The 23,764-nt window shown below is 33.5% G+C and overlaps 3 protein-coding genes and 1 pseudogene across 8 annotated transcripts; 2 read left to right on the top strand and 2 right to left on the bottom strand.

Annotated features, from left to right (window-relative positions):
• The first annotated feature begins 1,138 nt into the window (after positions 1-1,138).
• Positions 1,139-5,244, top strand: LOC104709711 (glutamate receptor 1.4-like). The gene is made up of 5 exons (XM_010426278.2): positions 1,139-1,445; positions 2,587-3,815; positions 3,906-4,212; positions 4,301-4,671; positions 4,749-5,244. Exons 1-5 carry the CDS (start codon positions 1,139-1,141, stop codon positions 5,073-5,075), a joined length of 2,541 nt encoding a protein of 846 aa, XP_010424580.2. The 3' UTR covers positions 5,076-5,244.
• Positions 5,245-13,184: 7,940 nt separating this feature from the next.
• LOC104707571 (pyrophosphate--fructose 6-phosphate 1-phosphotransferase subunit beta 2) lies at positions 13,185-18,155 on the bottom strand. 5 transcript variants are annotated; one of them, XR_015563854.1, is made up of 18 exons: positions 17,679-18,125; positions 17,424-17,585; positions 17,198-17,319; positions 16,754-16,807; positions 16,562-16,668; positions 16,373-16,478; positions 16,222-16,285; positions 16,058-16,146; positions 15,851-15,982; positions 15,681-15,769; positions 15,248-15,379; positions 14,419-14,846; positions 14,215-14,330; positions 14,029-14,140; positions 13,846-13,930; positions 13,710-13,754; positions 13,553-13,621; positions 13,185-13,447 (listed from the first exon to the last, which is right to left on the bottom strand). XR_015563854.1 is itself a non-coding variant. In XM_010423946.3 (17 exons), the coding sequence occupies exons 1-17, from the start codon at positions 17,875-17,877 to the stop codon at positions 13,371-13,373; spliced, it is 1,710 nt and encodes a 569-aa protein (XP_010422248.2). In that variant the 5' UTR covers positions 17,878-18,125; the 3' UTR covers positions 13,185-13,370. The 5 variants fall into 5 exon arrangements, 2 of the variants coding, with proteins under 2 accessions (XP_010422248.2, XP_087317813.1); XR_015563856.1 differs by having other exon boundaries at positions 15,248-15,369; XR_015563855.1 differs by lacking the exon at positions 15,248-15,379 and having other exon boundaries at positions 14,419-14,504; positions 17,679-18,155.
• A 2,452-nt stretch (positions 18,156-20,607) lies between these two features.
• LOC109125869 (putative transcription repressor OFP9 pseudogene) lies at positions 20,608-21,377 on the top strand (annotated as a pseudogene). Its single transcript, XR_015564003.1, has one exon. The product of XR_015564003.1 is annotated as a putative transcription repressor OFP9 pseudogene (transcript).
• Positions 21,378-21,496: 119 nt separating this feature from the next.
• LOC104707570 (putative plastid-lipid-associated protein 1, chloroplastic) lies at positions 21,497-23,023 on the bottom strand. Its single transcript, XM_010423944.2, has 3 exons — positions 22,401-23,023; positions 22,064-22,259; positions 21,497-21,978 (listed from the first exon to the last, which is right to left on the bottom strand). The coding sequence occupies exons 1-3, from the start codon at positions 22,850-22,852 to the stop codon at positions 21,664-21,666; spliced, it is 963 nt and encodes a 320-aa protein (XP_010422246.2). The 5' UTR covers positions 22,853-23,023; the 3' UTR covers positions 21,497-21,663.
• Between the last annotated feature and the right edge of the window lie 741 nt (positions 23,024-23,764).

The following is a 23,764-nucleotide window of genomic DNA, read 5'->3' as shown; positions in this document are numbered from 1 at the left end:
AAGATATTATTTACTAATGTATCATTCCCATATATATGCTATACTAATATTCTTAAATCCAAAAACACCTAATATAAATTGAAAAAGGAGGGGTCAATTAGGGATGTCAATCGGGCTGGTCCGACCCGAAACTTAAAAAGCCCACATATGTTTGAGTCCGGCCCGGCCCGGCCCAAAATATTTTCGAGCCTATATTTCAAAGTCCGAATTCAGCTCTAACAGGGCTACAAGACTTTTCAGGCTTTTTCGAGCTTATGTTACAGATCAATAATTCAAACTTATAAGTTTTAAAAAGCAGTATTTAAAGATGCACTGTAAAACAAATCAATCAAAATTTTAATAAATCATCTATATTTACTACAACCAACTTAATTTAAAAGAAAAAGTTTAAAACTAAATAAATTTTTTTACTTTAACCAAATAAAACAATATATAATTTATATAAAATATCATAAATAAAAATTTTAAAAGTATTAAGCAAGGTTATTAATTAAATATGTAAACTAGGATTAGATTTTTAAACTTTATTTACAATAAATTATTAATCAAATATTGCAATCAAATAAAAATGTTAACAAAAAAGTACAAATATATTTGTTAAAGAGTTTTTCGGGCTGGCCCGAACCTGGTCAGATTAAGCCCGAAAAACCTTATAGCCCAAACGTGCTGAACCCAAAAGGCCCAATTTTTTTCTGGACATATATATTTAAGTTCGAGTCCAGTATTTTTCAGGGACGAGCCAGACCAGTCCGCGGGTTTTGGCTATGTCAACATATATAAGCCATGAACGGGAAAGAAAAAATCTTTTTGCACCTGAAGTATTCCATACAGTTTCGTGATGGATTGACTTCTACAGTTTACAGGTGTATATGGGATCTGATCAAACCTAGGACTCCGATCCATGAAAGTCAACTTTAATGAAAACTTTGTCATTACGACCTTAGACCAATTATGTCTCCCGAGTACTTAATTAATACATGATGATATACTTAATTACTACATGATGATATACTTAATTAGACCAATTATAGTGAACTAATATTAAAATATTTGGAATCTTGAACTAAATTTGATGTCGGGAATAGATTATATAGTAGCTAATTACAAGCATTGGCAAGAACACAAACGCTTCACCAAGATGGAAAATTGTATGATGCATACCAATTATTTTCATCTTATTATGTTCTTCATCCTGTCCATTGCGTTTGTGTCTATAACATGCGGCAAAACTCATCAAAAGGGTGATGTAGATAGAGTTTCATCAATGTATGAAGACGTTCATATAGGACTGGTGGTGGACATGGGTTCAATGGAAGGAAAGGTTGTGAGAAATTCAATTTCCATGGCACTTTCTGATTTCTATCATGTCAATAATGGCTATAGAACAAGAGTCTCTGTCTTATCCAGAGACTCTCATGGTGACCCTCTCCAAGCTCTAGCGGCAGGTAAGTCCAATACACCTTTGTGTTCTTTTCTGCATTTACCTTTGATGCATGCGTCTTAGATTATTTTCTTTGGAACAACAAGATAAGTAAGTATCGTTGTGGAGATAGATAAGTCAATGCGGTATTAAAATGTCAAGACCATGATTTAAATCTTGCTAGTAAAAAATCAGTTGTAGTTGACACTGGAACGCCTTATGGTAATGTAACATGTCCTTCAGACGCTTTGAACTTAGCTTTGTTCGAAGATTTATCTGATTTTCTGTTCAAGTTCACCCGGTTATATAAAAAATATTAAAGGTTAATTAATTAGGTTCAAAAAAAATGCTGTAAAAAAATTAAAAAAATTGAAACAAACAAGATAAATTCAGATGCTTTTCATAACAAAAAAAATGTTGGCATAATATGGTATATAAACCTTCGTTTCAGTATTTTTGTTTTAGTACGACCAAAAATCAAGAAACTATGTGAAAGACGCTTCTAAATTGGCATAATAATATATAATAATAAACCTTAGTTTTGTTATATGGTATATACACCTTAGTTTTGTTTTATTTTCTAAACTAATATGCATCAAAGTATATGGGAACTTAAAAGAAAAAGTACTGAGAATATTATTTTTCCAATAGAAAATATTAGTTTTATGGGATTTTCATCTCAATCAATTTACTCATGTTACTTACAAAATAAGAATATCAAAAGATCTTAAAAGATCTTAATTTAAAATTATAATTCCCAACACAGAACATGTAATGACCATGAAATCTTATAATTCCCAACACAAAACATGAAATGACCATGAAATCTTGGACATACCATATAAACCCTAATTAAGTTTCATATGCCTTTAAAAAATGTTTCATATATACGTCAGTTAAGATTTTCGAATATACCACAAAATTAAGCGTTTTACAAGTTAAGTAAAACTTACTAAAATCATTTTTTTTTCTTAAACCTTGTGGTATTTTAACAAAAACAAAAAAGGATTTTGGACATTTTAGAAAAAAACAAAACCTAATAGTGTTTCATTGCCAAGAGTAATTTTTAATGTGATGTTGCTTAATGGCATGAGATTTGCATCACCTGATGAAAGTTTTCACTTTTCATTTTGCATCACTGTTTGGACATGTAATTGTTAAAACAGCCATGGATCTCCTACAAACTGAACAAGTGGAAACACTTGTTGGTGGACAATCGTTGCTTGAAGCAAAAATTTTGGCAGAACTTGGAGAAAAAGCTAAAGTTCCAGTGATATCTTTCCAAGTGCCTAGCTCTTCAACTTTGACCAAATATAGTTACTTTATTCAAGCAAAGCATGATACCGACTCTGAGGCAAAGGGCATTACAACATTATTCCGCAATTTTGATTGGGCAACTGTTGTTCTTATCTATGAGGATGATGATGACTGGAGAGAGAGTATACAACCTTTGGTCGGACATTTCCAACAAAACGGTATTCACATCGAGTACAAGGCTGAAATTTCTGTCTCATGTAATGAAGAATGTATCATGAAGCACCTAAGAAAGATAAAGACATTGGGGATAAGGATTTGCGTTGCGCATGTCTCTGAAAGCACTGCAAATATTATTTTCCCATGTGCTCGGACCTTAGGAATGATGGAGGAAGGGCATGCATGGATTCTTACAGCGAGAAGCATGAATAGTTTCAAAGACACAAACTATTTATCAAAGGAAGCAATGGAAGGTGTGATTGGTTTCAAGTCTTATATTCCATTAACTAAGGAGCTTAACAATTTTACTTTGAGATGGAAGAGATCTTTGCTACCCGAAGAAGTGATGAGGATGAGCGTTTGTAGCGTATGGGCTCACGATATAGCTTGGAGTCTAGCAAGAGCAGCAGAAGTAGCAAGGGTACATCTGCTTGAGGGAATCTTAGAAAGTACTACTAAACATAAAGGTTTGAGTGGTGACATCAAAATAATGGATAGAAAAATAATATCATACAAATTTGAGATTATAAATATGATAGGACAAGGTGAAAGAAGTGTAGGATTATGGAGTTCCGGTAGTTTCATAAGTAAGAATAGAAGAAAAAAATCGTCTTCTACCAATGTACTTGAGACAATAATATGGCCTGGAGGGTCTACTAGAATTCCGAAAGCCCGTTTGAAGAAGGAGAGACATAGTAAAAAGAAGAAGCTGAGAGTTTTGGTACCAGCGGGAAACTTCAGACCACAATTATTGGAAGTGAAAACAGATTCAAAAACAGGAGTCACAGCTGCTAGAGGTTACTGCATAGAAGTTTTCGAAACGTCAATTCGACCTTTCAATTATGAACTGGAGTACATACCTTGGCCTGTTGCTTTTAACTACCATCACTATAACGAGCTAGCGTATGCAATCTATGACCAGGTTAATTAACATTTATATGTTTGTATTTCATTCCATATATCATTAGAGTTATCATTATTTTATTTTTGTTTTGCTACTTCTCATCCACAGAAAGACAAGTATGATGTAGCTGTTGGAGATATCACTATTACTGATAACAGATCTACATATGTAGATTTTACATTACCATTCACTGATATTGGCCTCGCGGTTGTGGCTGCCAAAGACAAAAGCATGTGGATTATTTTTAAGCCTATGACACTTAGTCTATGGCTAACAATTGTAGCGTTCTTTATCTTGACCGGGGCTGTAGTTTGGTTAATAGAGCGGCATGATAACACTGACTTCCAAGGCTCTTATGTCCACCAAATCGGAACAATGCTAAGCTTTGGGTTCTCGACCCTTGTCTTTGCACATCGTAAGTAGGAAAACTCAAATCCACTTTCTTGATTTTGCTTGTTACAAAAACTCTCTCTAACATTTTCATTTTTTTGGTTAATATGTAGGGGAGAGGCTAGAACATAGTCTGTCAAGATTTGTGGTCATTGTTTGGATATTTGCGGTGCTTATACTGACCTCAAACTACACTGCGACGTTGACATCAGTGATGACGGTTCAACAAATACAGTTGAAATCTCATGAAAACATTGGTTTCTTTTCTGACTCAATTGCCGCAAAACTGGTTTATGATAACCCTACATTCCAAGGACCGACTTACAAAGGGTTAAAGGCAGCTGATGATTTTATAAATGCTCTAAAGAATGGAACAATCTTGTTCATCGTCGATGAAGTTCCATACGTAAAGCTACTTGTTGCTAGATACCCTTCACAATTCTACATTGTCAAAACCGAAAGCCTCACCAACGGCTTTGGATTTGTATAAAATAATTTAACCTCTTTACATTACATTATTTTGTATATAGCAATCATCTCATCCATCTCTCTCTTTCTCAGGTTTTTCAAAAAGGTTCTCCATTGGTTCAAAACGTGTCAAGAGAAATCGCAATGTTAAGGAGAACAGAGAAGCTAAAATCCATGGAGAACTGGTGGTTTCGTAGAGAATCAATGTCATCCACAGGGGATAATACGTGTGATCCTCTCTCGGTTTACACATTCCGCGGTTTGTTTATGATCACAGGAGTTTCTTTTGCGTTTGCTCTCATCGTCTATCTAATCCCATGGAACCGAGAACAAAGGCAAGCCGTAATCAAACATTTCCAACGTTACGTAAATCATCGATTTGGAAGAGCGATTCGTCCTTCACCCACCACAACGGCCTAGCAAGGCAATATAATATCTTGCAGAGCTTCTTCTTATGTATTTGTCGAAGTTTACGTTCTCTTGGTCTTGTGATTGTGTGTGTAGTTCAGTTAGTAGTGAATCTAATGAAAATAATATCTTTCAATAACCAAAGACTCTTTAATTTACAATCAGTTATTTTGTAGAGATATATTAGAGATATTTTAAGAATCTTACTGATTTTGTAAATTTGGAGAAAAATGATAGAATTGTTTTTGGAAAAATCGATTATAACAAATTATAGATATTGTGGAGATTTTATGGCAATAAACTTTAACGATTTTGGTCTTATTAATTGGGTTTGTGAAATTTTCTATAGATTAAGGTTGTAAATAAATTTTTAAATAACTAAAACTATAGGGGAAGAACACAAAATGTTAATATATAGATATATAGAGAGCCAGTGTTTTCAAAACCGGACCGGACTGGCGGTCGAACCACGTTAACCATGTTAACTACGTTAACCCGTGAACCGGCAACATATTCGGGTTGGGTTAATATCAAAACCCAAAGAAAATTGAACCCAAAAACCGGTGAACCATTGAACCGGATAAAACCGGGTTTTAACTTTTTTTGTAAAAACGAGTGCAATTAATTACCTTTCTAATTTTATTCTTAGCAGTAGTAGGATTTCTTAAAATAAAAATTCCCGTAATTGAACTTTTTACTTTTCATACTAGTTTTTTTTTTCTTTTAATTTGAATTCTCTGCAACTCACACCATAAATCTTTAAAATCAAGGTAACTTTATTGAAACCAATTGTTTTTATAATAAAAGATGTTTGATCAGTCCATCTTTTGGTAATCAATTTGGTGTTCATTTTTTTCCTAGTGTACGTAATGGAAAAAAATATTTTATTGGTAATGGTTAGTTTGTTACACTTTGAGTTTATTACTTTAAAAAAGAACATTATGATTATTGAAATATTTTATTTGGTGTAACCAATTATATCATAGTTTTAATCATTGAAAAAAAAATAGAAAACATATCCTTACCTATTGTTTATAAAAATATCATCAAAATCAATTAAACCCAGTTGTCCCCGGTGGAACCATATTGACTCATGACCCAGAAGCTTTCCCGGTTCAGTTACCGGTCCGGTTTTAAAAACCTCCAAAAAGAATACATTCCATAGCCCACGTCAATGCTTCTAACTCTGAATGAAGGGGGGACGGGCTCCGACGAAAACACTTGGAGGGGCACCCAATAATAAAGTCTTCTCCTCATTGTTTTATTGAGTCAAAAATTTTATTGGGAACTATGATTTTTCTTTTTATTGTACTATCTTGGTTGATTAATGCTGTAGGTTGAATCCAGAATCCGACTAATGAAAATTTCAAAGACAGACCAGTGAAGCAGAGACATCTAAATTTCCAACAGAATCCACCAAAGCCTGAGCTAATTTCTGCGCTTTTCTTTTTACCTCATCAAGGAGACTGATGTTCATAGGGCTTGACTCCTCGTTCATACCTGACAAGTAAGATTTCAAAAAAAAAAAAAAGGGTACTCCTCTCCCTTATTACATGTGACTCCATTATTCTACTCTTGAGTCAAATGATCACACAAAGCTTGGAAGTGAAGGGTAGGTAAATTACCGATGATCCCACTATTCGCCTACATTTTTGATAAAAGAAAAAAAATACGAAAAAAACAAAGCAAAGCTCAATGGAAGTTGGAAGATAAGAATAGAATAAGTCTTGGGGAGAGAAAAAGTACCACATGTTGTAAAAGAAATTGTCTTTATTGTAATGGTATTGTACGGGAATGAGTCTATAAGGTTCTTGGCATTGGTCGAAATTAATGAAACCCAGCGATGAAGGCTTAATGGAGGAAGTTGTGGAATTTGATTTGGATTTGGGATACTACGAATGTCTACGGAGAAGTACATGGTGGTTCGATTCAGATTTGTTAGCTAAGCATATGGATTGTGGTTTGGATGATCATGACATTATTTTAAAAAGAAAAAGAGTTTCTGCGTTTTCAAACTTTTTCCACAGATTAAGTTCTTGATTTGCATGAGGGCAAGCAAGAGCTAAGTCTGGGGGAATTGATATATCATGGTTTTTAGTTGTTTTTAGCCATGATATAAGTTTTATTTAAAGTCTTTTTGGTGTTTTAGAGTCTTTTTGAGTCTTTGTAGGACTAGGTACCTATTGGCACGGATGGGAGCGTAATGAAACAAAACAGGATTTGGAGCACACTCGAGCATTGAGGCTGAAGCTGTGAAGCATGGATACGAGTATAGAAGACTGCATTGATCGACACAGTATGCAATGCAAGATGAGTCCGAGTTTCTCAAGTTATGAAGTTTTGCAAAGCTGCCCCATAGTTTTCCCTATTTGCAAAATTAAGTCTCTAACGTGTTTTAGATATATATATATATATATATATATATATATATATATATATATATATATATGATTTTAGGATCTTAGAACTCTGATGTTTTATTTTCCCTGCAACATTTGAGAGAGAGATTTTTAGAGAGCTTTTGGAGAGAAGAATCACAACCCCTTCAGAGAAGATTCAGAACTCCTTTACTTCCTTTTTTAATTACTTAATGCAATTTATTCATAATATGATTTGTGTTTCATGAATTATGTTTGAGTAAACCTGCTTGTTAGGTTTACGGTTTCTCATTAAGGATTTCATGAATTGTTAGATTGATTTATTACTTGGATTTATTATCTTTCTTGTTCTTCACCATAGGTTGTTCTTAAATCTAGATATTTGATTAGTCATCTGGATTTAGATCTTAGGATTACTGATTGATATTAGAATATAATTGATTTTTCTGATAAAAACATTTGGTGAGCAAAATTACTTCTTACAAAGAGATTTGATTTAGTAATTTTGTGAACAAACTAAACTTGTTTTCAAAGCTGGTTTTTAACCTGAATTATGCATAGAGATTAGATTTCGTCCTTTAAACTTAGATAATATTTGTAGTGAGAACTGATTTATTTTACAATTGTGTTTAGAGTTCAAGAACGATGCTTAATTGCTGAATCATGCTTTCTTAATTGATTGAACTGATTTTCCATGATTTCCTGAGAAACTCCTTAAGCCTAGCGTTTTATTATCTTGATTTTACAAAACTTTTATTTTCGCATCGCAGTTTCAATATATTGTCTTGTTTAGCATAATTAAAAGATTATTAAATATATTGTGTGAGTCTAGAGTCCTTTTGGATTCGGTCCCTAAATACTACAATGATCTCTTAATTTGAGAGAGTACCTTTATGATAAATTTGAGCATATCAAAGTAGCTAACTCTTAAATCCTAGTAAACCACCTTGGTTAAGGGTATCTTAGGTTAAAACATTCTAGAATTTTACCCAACAATCACCCCCCCCTTAAGCTTCGAGTCCTTCTTCGAGAGGTCTTGAACGCCGATCAAACTCCTCATCGTCTTGAACTGAATTCTTGTTAGGGATTTTATTAGTATGTCTGCACACTAATCTTCCCTTGGTACGAACTCCACTTCAATTTGCTCATTTTTAACACACTCTCGGAAAAGTGGTAACGCTAGTTGATGTGTTTGCTTCTTCTATGGAAACAGGGCCGGTCCTAGAATTACTGAGGCCTAAAGCATTTTTTATACATGGTATTTTATAAATATATATTAATTGTAAGCATATGATACAAACAATTAAAAAATATTAAAACTGCTGATCTGGAGCATTGAACCCGCGACAAAGTATATATTTCTCGTACAGCCTAACCAACTTAGCTAAGAATTTATTTCATTAATTAGTCCAAATTATTTGTATATATTATGTGGCCTAAAGCAGATGCTTTAGCTGCTTTAGGGGTGGGCCGGGCCTGTGTGGAAAACAAGGTTCTCTGTGAGCTCTATTGCTGACTTGTTGTCGATGTATATGGTTGTCTTCTCACAATTCTGTCCCATAACTTCACTCACCAAATCTTGTAACCATATCCCTTGCTTGGCTGATGCCGTTGCAGCCATGAACTTGGCTTCGGAACTAGACAATGCGACTGTTCTCAGTTTCTGTGAACACCATGTAATTTGTGTTTCTCCAAGATAGAACACATGACCCACCGTGCTCTTACCGTCATTAGGATCTGTGTTATGGCTGCTGTCAATGTAGCCAACTATTGTTTGTGAGCCTCCACGCTTAAATACTAGGCCATATGATAGTGTTCCTTGAAAATATCTCACAGTTTTCTTTAATGCTGCACCATGTGACTCTCTTGGATCTTCCATGTATCTGCTCACTACTCCAACTGAGAAAGCGAAACAGTTGATCCTCCGGCGATACATGGTAACGTCTTCTACCAGTTCTCCTTTTGTTTTAGACAATTTTAATCCAAACTCCATCGAAATGTAAGTCAGATTACACTGATCTAATCATGCTTCCTTGAGAATCCTCCCTCATATGCTTCTTGTTTCAACTTGATGCCATCCTTTCCTTGATAGACTTCAATGCCAAGGTAATAGGTGAGTAGTCCTATGTCTGACATCTCGAACTTAGATGACATACTAGCCTTGAACTCCTATATCACTCCCAGAGAGTTCCATGTGAAAAAAGATCGTCAACGTATACAACTACAAGAACGAACTTCTACCTGTCTACCTTGCGATACACGACACTCTCCTTGTAGCACTTCTTGAAGTTCAAACCTTTCAAGATTTGATCAAGCTTTGTGTTCCACGCTCGTGGAGCCTGTCTTAACCCATATAAAGCTTTGGAAATTTTAAAAACCTTATGTTCTTCTCCCTTCTTTCCAAAGCCTTCTTGTTGAGACACATAGACGTCTTTGTTTAGCTCACCGTGAAAAAAACCTCTACTTGACATCGAGGTGGTGGATTTCCAATCCGTGAGAAGCAAATATTCCCACGAGTAGTCTTATTGTCTCGACTCAAGCTACCGGTGCAAATACTTCATTAAAGTCAATTCCTGATTGTTACACATAACCTTTCGCAACTAATCTCTCCTTGTATTTGTTGATGGAGCCATCCACGTTCCTTTTAATCATAGAGACCTATTTAAGACCAATGATCTTGACACGTTGTGGTTTTTCAACAAACAACCAAGTCTTGTTCTTGTTATTAACTTATCTCCTCTTCAAAAGATTTTGTCCACATGGTCAGCTCCTTTGCTTCTTGAAAATTTATAGGCTCGTCATTGAGTGAGAGAAGAAGCTTCTCACACTCTGTATTAGCAAGGACAAGATAATCATCAAGATAACTTGGTTGGCCTAATTGACTAACCGATCGTCGAAGTTGAGGATAGCCGACCTCTTCTTGTTGGACTTGTGCATTGTTCTTCTCACCCAAGTCATTCTCGACTTCTTCTTGCCCATAATCACTTAGTGCATTGCTTCCAGTTTCTTCATGTTCTAGACAACCTCCTAAGGATCATAAACAACCTTCAAAAAAGGCGTAACGACATATAAAAGAAGCCCAATCCTTTACCTTGGAGGACAAACAACGGACAAGCAATTGAAAACTAACCATAAATAAAATAGAAAGTTATCAAAGGAAAAAAGAAATGAAGAAGGCGGTTCCTACAAGGAATTAGAGTTCAGGAACCTTATAAATAAAAGATCTCTCAAAGGGAGAAGGAGACGAAAATAAGGAGCAAGTACAAGAAGCTTAGCAAAACCACAACAACCGACTTAAGAGCAAGATTAGGGTTCTAGTTGATTAGTTGTGGCTTGTTTCTTGTATTTGTTATCAATATCTTGATCAATAAAGAGATGCTTTTTGACCTAGATTTCTTGTTTTCCGTAGACTCTCATGAACCGGTTACTTTTGCTCAAACAGATTTATTGGTAATTTTATTACACAAAACACACCACTTAGAAATTAAGTGGAGTTGGACTAATTATCATCTTTCATCTCAAAGAAAGTAAATTATCTCTATGTTAGCCGAAGCATTCATCTCGTCTGATTCAGTGATTCCAGCATCATTTTAGAGGCTCTGATCTTGCCGCCTATTCAAAAATTTCATTTTGTGTTAACGAAAATCTATACTAATAAAAAGTAGGAGCTATAAGCTTCTAAGGCCGTCCACATAGGGTTTTAAACACACAATAGAAATTTGACATATCACTTATTAACATTTTATACAATTTCCAGAATTTTATATATTAAAAATTATTTTAAACAACCTATCATGATTTGACATGTCATTCATTAACATTTTTTAAATTTACAGAATTTTTTAGAAAAAGACAAATTTTAAATTTATGGAAATCAAAAAACTAAGCACAATATCCCACATCGGCTAGAAATGTTTTAGGCAATGGTTCACAACCAGTATAAATAAGATTAATATGCTTCCAACAACGAATGAGCAGGAAAGCTTGATTTATCAGGCGTCCAAGTTTAAAAGTTTTGTTTGGTTTGATCTGGTTTTTTATTTGATCAAATTAAAACTTTAAACAGTTTCAAAAAAATATTATAATATTTAAAAAATTTAAAAGTTTAAATATTATAAATATTGAAACTTCTAAAAGTTTTAGCTTTTAAAAAGTTTTTAAATATTATAAGTTTTAAATTTTAAAAGTTTAAAATATTATAAATATTGAAAATTTATAAAAGGTTCAAATTTTATATTTCGAAAACGAAATACCTTTTAAAAGTTTAAAATATTATAAATATTGATGCAAAACATAAATTATCTTATTTTTCTACATTTGTGCTTTTTATTTTTTATGACCTGTAAAACATATTTTTGTGTATGATTTTATAGATGAGTTGATATTCTTTCATTAATTTTTTATTTTTGGGTCTAAGGAAGAAGGATTGACATCGCAAGACCTTAATTTGATGTTTGAGTCAAATTTTGAGGTTTAAAGAAGAAAGATGGACGACAAACACACATGTTTTATTAGCTATACATAGGCATGACCAGGGTTACGGTTGTCACGGTTACGGTTGTCACGGTTAAGGTTTATTAATCATCGGTTATGGTTAGAAATTTTTGTAACATTAACCAGAACCGTTTAACAAATAGTTAAACGGTTACGTTTAAATACGGTTACGGTTCAAACGGTTACTGTTATATACGGTTACGGTTATTTGATAATATGATATGGTTGATATTATTTGATGATATAATATAATTGATATTATTTATTTATAATTAATATGTTCTTATAGTGTACTCATATTTCTATATATCATATGATTCATATTAAATAAATAATTATTAGTATATTTTATTATGTTTTTAAAATATTATAAACCAAGTAAGGATTTTGGTTTGAGAAGTTTCTAAACGCGTGGATCTAAAACCAAATAAGTATATGGATAAAATTGTCAATAATTGGGTGCATGTGTTGACTGGTAATCATGAATTTCACAAATTTTATGAGAAAAGAAATGATTTTGTTCTTAGAGTTTGATTGGTTAACAAGTTATGAGAAGAATGTGAAGAAGTTGACGAGGAAGAAGAAGAAAAAGAGTATAACGAAGAACCAAATGGTAAAAGTTACAATGACAATTAAAATAAAATTTGACAATGAAAATGACAAGAAAAAATATGAAGAATAAGAAAACATTGAATAAAAAACACGAAAACATAGGTGGTAGCGATCAATTAAATATGAATACGAGTTAAATTCATAATTATAAAATTGTTTCGTTTTTCTGTTGGTCAAAGAAAATGGTTTAGGATATGTGAGGTCATCAGTTTGATTTGCCTCGCCTGGACATCAAGTTAAATTTATGATTTTTTTTTATCAGAATTGATTTTATAACACAACTGATTTTTATATTTTTAAAAATTGTGTATCTGAAATTTAATTTTTTTTCCTTAGTACTAATTTTAATTTTTTTTATGAGATAATATTTTATTACCGCAATCAATCATATATAATTTTTATCAAAATATATCAAATAAACCCACGCATAGGGTGGGTTGAAAACCTAGTAACATCAAAGAATAAAAGCATTGTACTCAAAAATAAAAGTAACTTACCCTTACAATCTCTTCTAATATCTTAGATCTTTATCTTGCCGTTGTATATTACCAACCTTACCTGGTTTAATGTGGTTAAAAAAATTACCATCTCAATCTCAAACCGATTTAATGCATGTAGTAAAAAGTAATAATGGCAATAGACCAAGGAAATTTTATTATTCAAGTGTCATCATCAGTCATCACAATTCACGACTTACACGTTGACTACTTGTTGGTTTACTTGACTCACAGTAACTTTCTTTACTACAAAAAGATTTTACAGCAAAGGCAAACAACAACAAAGTAAGTGAGCCAGTGAGTGAATCTCACAGTACAAAAATTCTTTAGGCTTGAGCCCCAAGTTCCAGCATTAAGGTATGATTTCTCGCATCAGATCCCGGTCCCTTAAACTGAATCGGACCTGACAACAAGACAAAGAATGATAGTTAGTTAACCTGGAGGACCCAAATAAAAAGTTGAAATTAATTACTACTATATGTAGAGACATGTGTGTATGTGAACAAACCAGGACTAATGTATCGATTCTTCAAAGCCCATTCTTCCCGCTGCGACGCAAATTTCTTAAACGGTGCGCCTGAAATTTATAAGAAGCAATGAGTAATAGAGAGAACAAGCGGCCGTAGAGAAAAAAAAAAGATAAGTTTAGAGCTAAAGACTTTTACCTTCAAGTTCAACCATAGCTTTCTTGATAACAGGCTTGAATTTGCCTGCAACATAAAAAGATAATGTTGGAACTTATCAAAGATTTCACAATAGTATCGTAACATCGTCTACTCTTCACGGTTTTAATTATATTACCGTGTCTTCTCTCAACATCCATCAACGAAGTTAGTGCAGTACCACCAACTGTCCATTCTTCAACAGGTGCAGCCAAATTTCCAACCTGCCAAAAAAAAATCACAAAATGGAATATAAATAAATCTTGAAATAACGAAACAGTTTGTGATATATTTTCAAGAAAAAGGAAGAAAAATTCTAAACCGATGAGATTAGTCCGGTCTTTCCGCTCTGGAGAAGTGATCCAGCACCGTAACCTAATGCGTAACAGTAAGTTGCATCAAAATTCGTAGGCAACCCACATCTTCCTTCATACCTAAAAAAACACAATCAGAAATAAGATTATGTTGAGACTAGCTGATTAGTAACTAATAGATATATATTTGTTACCCAAAGAAGTGCGATTTCCCCATGAACTCGCGTTTGTATGTACCCGCCTTCTTCTTTTTGTCTAGCTCGGTTTCAACCATTTGTATCATCATTTTCTCTGTCTCTATTTTAGCCACCTTAAGAGATGCAAAGATAAACCGGTTTTCAGTTATTGGTTTGAATCAGTTATTGGTTAAACCGGGTGATGGTAATAAGAAAACAGACCTGGACATTTCCATGTGGATCTCTTTCAAGCATTAGTTGTTCTTGAATAGTTTGAGGAAGAAACTCAAAAATCTTTAAAGTCTCTTCTTTAAGAGGGAGGTATTCAATTTGATATTTTAAAGATTTTGTAGGATTTTAATATTTTAGAATTTTGAAAGATTTAGAAGATTTTTAGGAGATTTGATTGTGTTTTAGAGTTTTTCTATTTTCTAAAAAAAGAAATGAAATATGATTCTATGAGATTCTATGATATTCTATGAGTAAACTTTGGGTGATTTTTAAATATTTTACAATATAAAGAAAGAAAATTATATGCCAAAAAAAAAATTATGCTCAGAGAGTCTAATTAAAACCTGCAATTAAAATCTGGTCAAGATGATCCCATAATAACATATTTGATTGTTGAGATGTGAGTTTCTAATTAAAACCTGCAACAAAGAAAAAAAGCTTTAAGTGAGATGAAGAAGAGAGGAAGAAAAACCTAAACCAAAAAGATCTGAGTTTTCCATTGTGGTGTGACTTTCTGTAGAAATTTGTAAGCCACGAACATATTGCATTCCACTTCTTTTTTTGTTCTTTTCATTATCATGATTCGTTTTGTTTGATATCTAATGATCAAAAGCTAATTATGTTCCTGTTGTAACATATATGGATTCTAAAAAGAACAGCCCATTAATTTACCATGATCCGATATACTTTTACGACGATGAGGTACATTTTGCGCAGACACAGAGGCAAATTGCAGTCCAAAAAACAAAACGAGCTGAGGTATTCTAGTTAAAACTGAACCTTGAGATTCAAATTAAGAGGGACAAGAGAGAGAGCTTACTGAACAGAGATGGTGGTTTAATTCACAGGAAGATACGAAGCTTCAGGAGGTGACTGCTGATCGGTGGAGATTAGAGCTGTCGTCGGAATTGATATTTCATCGACTTTTTTTTTTTTTAAATCCTTTAAAATCCTACCTCAAAAGGTAGTATTTTGTTACTCATATTTGTCAACTAAAAAACCAAAAAAAGTCTTGCAGAATCATTCAAAATACTATTTTTAAAAAAATTGTGATATTTTGAATAACATTAGATTTTAAGTAAGTTTTATAAATCAGTGATTGAATAACAAGAGATTTTAGATTATTTTAAATGATTTTACATAAATTTCAAGTTGAATAACATAGGATTTTAAAAGATTTTTTAAAATCATGAATTGAATAACAAATGATTTTAAGAATACTTTAGAATCTTTCAAAATATCAAGTTGAATACCTCCCTCTAAGATTCTTTTTCCATTGGCCTTCTTCATCAACGTTTCCTTCTGCTAAGACTTCGTTTAGTTCGGAAATAAGCTCTTGGACCTGCAAATAATGGAGCATAGATGGAGTGAGAAAGCTCACTACACAAACATAGGGAAAAGAACTGGATTGACCATTATTTACCTCAGGGATAAAATCAATGAGACCTTCGGGAACAAGAACGACACCGTAATTGTAACCATTTTCTGCTCGTTTACAGATTACATCAACAATGTTATCCGTAACATTCTTCAACGTTAGCTTCTTCTCGAAAACCTGCATAAATGTTTGGATATTTCCGGTTCTCAAACCGAAGGCTACGAATGAAGCTTGAGTAACACGAAAACGTACCTCTTCTCCGATAATGGTAATGTTTGGATGGGTTTGCAAAGCGCATTCAAGTGTAATATGAGACGCAGCACGACCCATAAGACGTACAACTATACAGATGAAAAATGATATTGTAAATTTGTATCAAGATAATTCATTATTGCTCAGAGAAAGTATAAACTTACAGTGATAGTATTTTCCTGTGGAACGTGCATCGATCATAACATTTCCAATCATTTCTGAGTATATCTGCATGAATATACAAACCAACAAAACCATTGATAAGGTCTTCTAGTAGAAGACATAAGTAAGTGGTGCAATTTTGAAGTTACTTACCTTGCAAGCAGTATCAAACCCGAAACTAGTAGGGACTTCTTTACTTTTCAAATCACCATCGATTGTCTTGGGGCACCCAATAACCCGAGTTTTCATGTTTTTACCTCTGCAAACCAAATACGAATATCAATCACCATGCAAAACAAGAGAAAAATGAATCTCATTCATCTTTAACAAATTCAAAAGTACCGGAAGTGTTCAGCAAGGAGACAAGCATTAGTATTGGAGTCATCTCCACCAATAACCACAAGGCCATCTAAGTCCATCTTTGTTACAGTCTCTTCAGCTTGCTGAAACTGCAATATGTACCAAACTCTGATGCTAACTTAGTCTATTCGATCAATGAAAGCCACAACATTGAGAAAAAAAAAGCCTATTCACCTGTTCTGGAGTTTCAATCTTGTCTCTACCACTACATATCATATCAAATCCACCCTGCAACAGAAAAAAAGCACAACAGAAACTATCAAGAATAAATACAAAATGCAAATCTTTAGATACTAAGAGCTTCTAGTTCCAACTCTTTATGATCAAAATTTGATAACTCCAACGTACCATTCTTTAAAAATCTTAACAAACTTCTTTCGGTAAACCTACAGTACTCTGTTAAATCAAACTCAATTAACTGAGAGTATCTAAACCGGTAAAAATCAATCCGAACCAAACTAAAACCAAATCAAAAAGATGATAAACCAACTAAATTAAACAAAATGATGGTCACTAATTCAGTTTTTCATGTTAAAATGAACCGACAAAAAACCGAAACCAAACTAAACCGAATATAATAAACCGACAAAAAACTCAAAAGGCACATCATTTTGATACCTGGTTTCTATAAGGATAGACAAACTCAGAAGTAAGCTCAATATATTTTCCCTTCATGATTCCAGCTGGACCGCCACGAAACCCAAACAGACTACTTCCTTTCACATATTCCTGCAAGTAATCTTATCCAACCAAACAACAACAACAACTAAATTACAAAACTCAAATTCAAAATCTTTAAAAACCTGAATTAAATTAAAAATTGGACAAAGTAACAATGTCTAACCAAAGATTCCACAGATAACATTGTGTCCTCCAGGTGCTTGTCCACCCGACAACACAACACCAATCTTAAGCTTTTGGTCCGATTTAACTGCATCAGATTGGTTAAGAACCAATAAAGCTGATGGTTGTCCAAATAGATTTGGGAATAATTTCTCAATCTCCTCTGCAACCACATCAAAAAAAAATAATCAAAATTGACTCAAACCAACAAATTAAGAACCGGTTTACTCTAGTGATTCCGGTTTAGTAATCGAACCTGGATGTCCGGCGGAGGAGCTGGGAGGACCATCAATGATCTTGAAAGGGTTTTTAAAGACGGAAGGAAGAGGAAGCGCGTGGTCGATACGACTGGCTTGGACTTCGCTGTACACAGAAGACACACGGCTAGCCGCCCGAGGATTATTCGAGATTCCAGCGATGTAATCTTTACCGATGAAATCGAGCTGTGATGCCATTTGTGAGTTTTTTTTTGGACTCTTGTTCCTAAAAATTCTCTGAATGTCAGAAGTCAGAGGTGTGTGTGTCGGAAACTGTTTGGATAAGTTTCTAAAAGTGGGTGATGAAATTTAATGTACAATCTTTCCGAATATTCCAATATGCCAAATTTTGGGGTTTAAAACAAAAAAATTCTCGAATTTTTATAACAATATCAAGAACTGCATTTGATTCATTTTCGACAAAAGTTTTGTTGTATCATTGGTTCAATATGTGTTGTATTTTAGGGGTTTTAAGCATCAAATTCGAATTATATTGGAATTTGCATAAAATTGTCTAATAATTTAATTTTTATCAAAAAAGTTGTGTAATAATTAGAATAAATGAATAAAATTGTATGCCGTCAAAAACAAAATGAATAAAATTGTAGATTGAGAAAAAACATAAAATCGCATTTTTGGCTTCCTTCATCAAATTAAAATGCTTCCAGTTAAAATCAGTACGTAACAGTATTTTGCTAATACTGATTTCTAAAATTAGAGAGGAATGATCACTTTGATTATATTCGTTTTTAGAGTCGGCAGGAGCATTGGTCTTTGTTATTGTTGTTAACGAATCCAAAATGAAGCATTTTTTGTTTTCTAGTGTCTTTTGTGTTGAAGAAACGGAATTGTGAGCTTGAGACCAAACATGATTATAATTTTCTAATTAGTTAATCGAAAGAAACGAGTTTAGACCTAATGATAAAAATGGTAAGGAAGAGATGTAATAGATAATCATAAACCCTAAAAAGCATGGACCATAATGGCAACATGTGGTTTAACTGTCAGCTTAACAAGTTGGTAAGGTACTTACTGACTGTATTTAGATCAAGTGATCAATTCTTAATTACTTCTCACGTTTTAAAAGTTCTCTTTTTGAGTTTAACAACTTAATCAAAATAAAAAGTCATATGGATATTGTCACATGACAAAATCCCTAAAAGACCCGATTCTAAAACCTACAAAGACGTAATTAATCACCACAAAGTGATTCTATCCAGCTGTGTAACATCATCTTTTGGGATTAATCTCCAATTATTGCACACTCTTTTGTTGAATAACACGAGATAACTTATTGTTAAAGACATTTAAAGGCTCCCATATCAATATACAAACTAGGTAAAACTAAACCTATATCTTGTCACCTCAAGTTCTAATGAGGTACATTCTTACTTGTGTGTCGGGGGATACCATAAGTGATATACCATTTTCTCGTGGTGAAAGTTTATTGACTCTCCAAGAGCCATTCCACAACGATTTCCATAATTAAACGCAAAATGGTGGTACAATAGAAATTTTTTTGTACAACACTCTCTCTTATCATGGGTTGAGTCCAATTTTCTTTTCTTTTTCGATAGCTTCCAGACCAACTGTTCTCAATATCTATATAAAATGTTGAATTTTGTTGTGTGTGTGTGTGTGTATGAAAATACGTAGATTATAAAATTTACCAATAAAAGAATGCATGATTATAAAATTCCTAATTCAACAAAGCAGAAAATGAGGTATTATGTACAAGCCAGCATAGATAAAGCATGTCTTGTCTCCAAGGCAAACAACCATACGTTTATCTCTTCATTTCTCATGTATATTTTGAAAATAACACTTTTAGCTAATCTTAACTTTATATCTCTAGCAAAATTACAACTCTGAACTATTTAAAATCTAATATGCCCTTTAAGAATATGTTATAAAACAAAGTGAAGTTCGTGTTCATCAGTAGCCGCCATGTGAAAACCACAAATTGCTGGTCTTGATCTTCTAGTTTTTCTTTATCTCGTTTTTCTTCAAGTTTTTTAAAAAATATTTTTAATAATTATTAGCTATCTATATTAATTGTGTCAGATCACGGTAAGTATTACATATCGATCACCTTTTACACATTACCAAAAACTTTAGAAAACAAAGTGTAGATATTTCATCTTCAACAACAACAACAAAACTAAAGTGGACATGAAGATGGTCTACATCACCCTCATAATCAAATTAATCACCCCTATATTCCTAAAACACGACACAAATACATGCATTTAGCTCTCCTTTCTTAATTTTTTTCTTTTACAATTATCCTCAATCATACCTAATCTAATCTCCTCTATTATTCTCATCTTTTTATTTGATATGTATTTATTATATCTGCTTTTGATATATATATAAACTACATGATATTTTCATCAATCATTATTTTATTGTTGGAAGTAATATATCATATTATATTGATTTGAAATAATGAATCAATTTCACTAAACACAATCTTTTCTTTAATTTTTGATAACCTTTATAAATTCTACACATAAGAACATGGTCTTCGAAAGGAAAACTAAATATTAATTGATGCTTTTTTTGTAGTGTTTTCTCTTGTATATGTAGATCTTTTTGGTTGTAGATTGGTCTTTCTGACTTATTTGTTTTCTCTGTAACTGCTGTTGAAAATTTAAAATTGGTATAAATACTTTACATTTTTACCAAAAAAAGTGTACAACTTTTCATTGCATTTTGAGAACAAATTGTAAATATTGATTTTGGGATATAAATAAAGAAAACTTAGTCTTACAAAAATGAATAATGTTGAAAGACTTGTTAGTCTAAATTTTAAAAGAACCTCTTTTTGAGTTTTAAAATGAATTAAGATCAAGACATAATCATGATGAACATGACCCACATTTTTCAATTTTTACATAAAATGATTAAATAAGAACTCTATTTTTTTATTTGCATTTAACAAACATCCCCCATCCTCAAAACCCCCGACTATAATGTGTAACTTAATCGTCAACATGAAAATCACAAACAGAACACAAGAAGAAACAGAGAAAGATAACAAGAAACAGAACAAACAATCACAACACCAAACAAGAGAAGCAAGAATCTGCAGCAGAGCTTTGTGTTGCAGCAACAAAGCAAGACTCAGCACTTCTTCTGCTTCTTCTTCCTCGGTGGAATCAGACAGAAGTTCTAGATATTCAGACCAGTACGGTTCGCTCTCTAGCCTAGCACACTACATGGTTCAGGAGAAGCTAGAGCAGATGATCAGAGAGACACAAGAAGCCACACAACATCAAGCAAAGATTAGGCAAGAAAAGGCGAGAAGAACAAGAAGAAGAAGCGAGGGGAGCATCGGTAGCACTAAGTTCATTGTCATGATGGCGATGGAGAAATTTTCTTATGATCCAAGAGAGGACTTTAGAGACTCCATGGTGGAGATGATTGTAGCAAACAAAATAAAAGAAGCAGATGAACTTAGAAGCCTCTTGGAGTACTATCTATCGATGAATCCTCGCGAGTACCGGTCTGCCATTCTCGAGATCTTTTACGAGGTTTGTGCTGATTTGTTTCGTAGCTAAAAGAGAACAAAGACCACTTGTTTCTTTCAAATGTCTGTGTAAAAGATACTTGGTTTGTAACAAACCGGTTTTCTAAGTAATAAATAGACCGATTTGTATAACATTAATAAACCAAAAAAATAACTGAACTAGAAACTTGAGATTACAGAAGAAAACAGAACTGTGATACAATTTTGCTTTCAATTTCAGTATACCAAAACTGAACTGATGCTAAAGTGTTTGTTTAGCAAAGCGTTAACCGTACAGTTCAAGTATGTATCAATGTAAATATATATTGTATTTCTTAAGAGTAACATCCATTGTTTAACTCTCCAACAAGGTAACATAACAGTTTTACAACACTATTAAACACAGGCAAATGGTTCTATACTAGTATTATAAATGTTACTGTGGATGTGATGTGAGAGTAATGATGATGATTTTAAGGGTTTAAGAGAGAGCTTCCTTCTTTGATGAGCACAAAGAGGCTTCCGCCATCACCTCTCGAGATCCGAAGGTCTTTGTCAAGGTAAGTTGTGAGCAGCCACGACTGGGTCTTGTCACTAGACAAAGAGAATTTCAATGGTGGTTGGCTTGAGATGGTTCTAGCCACAGAGGAAGCCGTGTCTTGGACTGATGTAAGTAACCCTTTAATAGGGCTGAGATCGATTTTTTGGCCAAGAACCTCGACGAATTCGGGGATTTCAATAGAATCCGTTAGCTGAGGAGTTCCAATAACTCCTTGCTCGAACTTAATCTACAACAAACAAAACAAAATCCCAAGTTAGGTTTATGTAAAACTGTTAACATGTGCGGGTTTAGGTGATGATTGATATATTTACCTGAACACGTTTAGGGCTTCGGATTTCGAACTTAGCGTTGGTGCTAACGGATGTTGTGGAAAAGGGACCAGCAAAGAGAACAGAGTTTTGAACGGTGAAGGTATCGGAATCAATGGTTTGTGAGATCTCATCCACTTTAACCAATGGCTCGATTCTGCGTGAGAGCAATGGGAACATACCCACGAACGATGTGTAGCTTCACGAGAGAGAGAGAGAGAGAACAGAACACAATTAAAAGACAAGTTCTTGAACTACAACAATAAGCAAAGGCTCTAATTTTCCCATTAAAAAGTTCCAATCTTTAAGTACCAAATAATAAGAAATTGTGTGTACTTACGCGAGAATCCATTTGCCATTGAGGAGAAACAGAGCATCGGTAGGAGCTGGAGTAGGGTTCTTAGACTCGAGCTGGGTAATAAGCTCGCTGATCTCAGCTCTCGTATCGCTCGACGCGCTTAACCCACGATCTGTACCGTACAATGAATCAGCCAGCGATCTCTTAAGCTTCTCCGTCTCCTCCACGGATTCGATCGCTTCGTCTGCTTCTTTCTCCGCCACCGATGATGAAGCCATTACTCTCTCCACCCCTTCTTGACCCCATTCGTCATCAAAATCCGTTGCTCGGACTTTGAAACCTCGCCGGTGAACAGAGATCCCAAGCTCCGACCTCCGATTGAATGAGTGTACCGAGACTTGAACCGGAGATTTGGAATGTGGTTTAGCGTTTGGTGAGTTTGGAACTAGGGTTTTGCAGGGGAATTGAGTGAACAACGATGGTACAGTCGCCATTTTTTTTTTTTTTTCTTCACAAGAGGAAACTCAAACCTCACAAAATTAGGAAACTACAAAACGCGTTTTATAACCGTTGAGGTGGATTGTAAATGACGTATATACCCTTCTATCATAATACCTTGGGACATTCTAAAAAATAGCACCAAAATAATTTATTTTTTTAAATATAGCACAACATCTCTAAAATTACAAAAATAACATTATATTTCAAAATTTATCTTTCAAAATTAAATTTTAAATTCTAAATACTAAACTCTACCCCTCAAAACTATATTCTAAATATGAAATTGAGAACCCAAACCTAAAAAAAAAAATCTAAAAATTAATTTTAAATATTTTAATGTGTTAAATAGTACTATTTTTGGAAATTTATGGAATATATGCTATAATTGTCCGTAAAACTTGTTTTATTGCTATTTTAGGGTATTTCTCTAATATCTTACTATATGATACATACAAAAGTCAAGACACTAAGGATATAATAGATATTGTCTTTAATAAAACAAAGGCATTGACACGTGAATGGTTTAAGATCATCAATTGCGAATCGAACAGTTACTGATTTCGAAATTTGCCAACTTTATGAAAAAAATGCATTAAAATTTGTGGAAGATTATATTTTTCTCAAATAATTTTTAAAACAAATTTGGATAATTTGTCCCACTATTCGTGTGGGGGAGAATTTGGTTTGGGTTATTTCTAGGTATAGAAACGCCATGCAAATGGCATGATGTGTCTAGAACCTTCGGACGTGTACTATACTTGTTTGGCCGTTTTTATGTGATCTTCGAGATCGCCAGTTTTGTGGACGGTCGAGATGGAGCTCCAATGCAAATACAAATATCTAAGAACACCTTTTTCAGTCGCTGTCCTTAGGGCATCATTAATGGGAGAACTTTTTTTTATGTT

This window comes from Camelina sativa, chromosome 8 (assembly GCF_030686135.1).
Source record: "Camelina sativa cultivar CO46 ecotype springtype chromosome 8, ASM3068613v1".
Classification (NCBI taxonomy): Eukaryota; Viridiplantae; Streptophyta; class Magnoliopsida; order Brassicales; family Brassicaceae; genus Camelina; species Camelina sativa.
This window is presented reverse-complemented; position numbering and strand designations above follow the sequence as displayed.

Coding starts and splice junctions, on each gene's coding strand:
- LOC104709711 (XM_010426278.2), top strand. CDS start 1,139: ATGGAAAATTGTATGATGCATACCAATTATTTTCATCTTATTATGTTC. Junction 3,816..3,905: donor CGTATGCAATCTATGACCAG/GTTAATTAACAT, acceptor TCTCATCCACAG/AAAGACAAGTATGATGTAGC. Junction 4,672..4,748: donor TCACCAACGGCTTTGGATTT/GTATAAAATAAT, acceptor TCTCTTTCTCAG/GTTTTTCAAAAAGGTTCTCC.
- LOC104707571 (XM_010423946.3), bottom strand. CDS start 17,877: ATGGCATCACAGCTCGATTTCATCGGTAAAGATTACATCGCTGGAATC. Junction 14,141..14,214: donor GGGAAATCGCACTTCTTTGG/GTAACAAATATA, acceptor GTGTTTTTTTAG/GTATGAAGGAAGATGTGGGT. Junction 13,448..13,552: donor GAATCGATACATTAGTCCTG/GTTTGTTCACAT, acceptor TCTTGTTGTCAG/GTCCGATTCAGTTTAAGGGA.
- LOC104707570 (XM_010423944.2), bottom strand. CDS start 22,852: ATGGCGACTGTACCATCGTTGTTCACTCAATTCCCCTGCAAAACCCTA. Junction 22,260..22,400: donor AATGGCAAATGGATTCTCGC/GTAAGTACACAC, acceptor TCTCTCGTGAAG/CTACACATCGTTCGTGGGTA. Junction 21,979..22,063: donor GAAGCCCTAAACGTGTTCAG/GTAAATATATCA, acceptor TGTTTGTTGTAG/ATTAAGTTCGAGCAAGGAGT.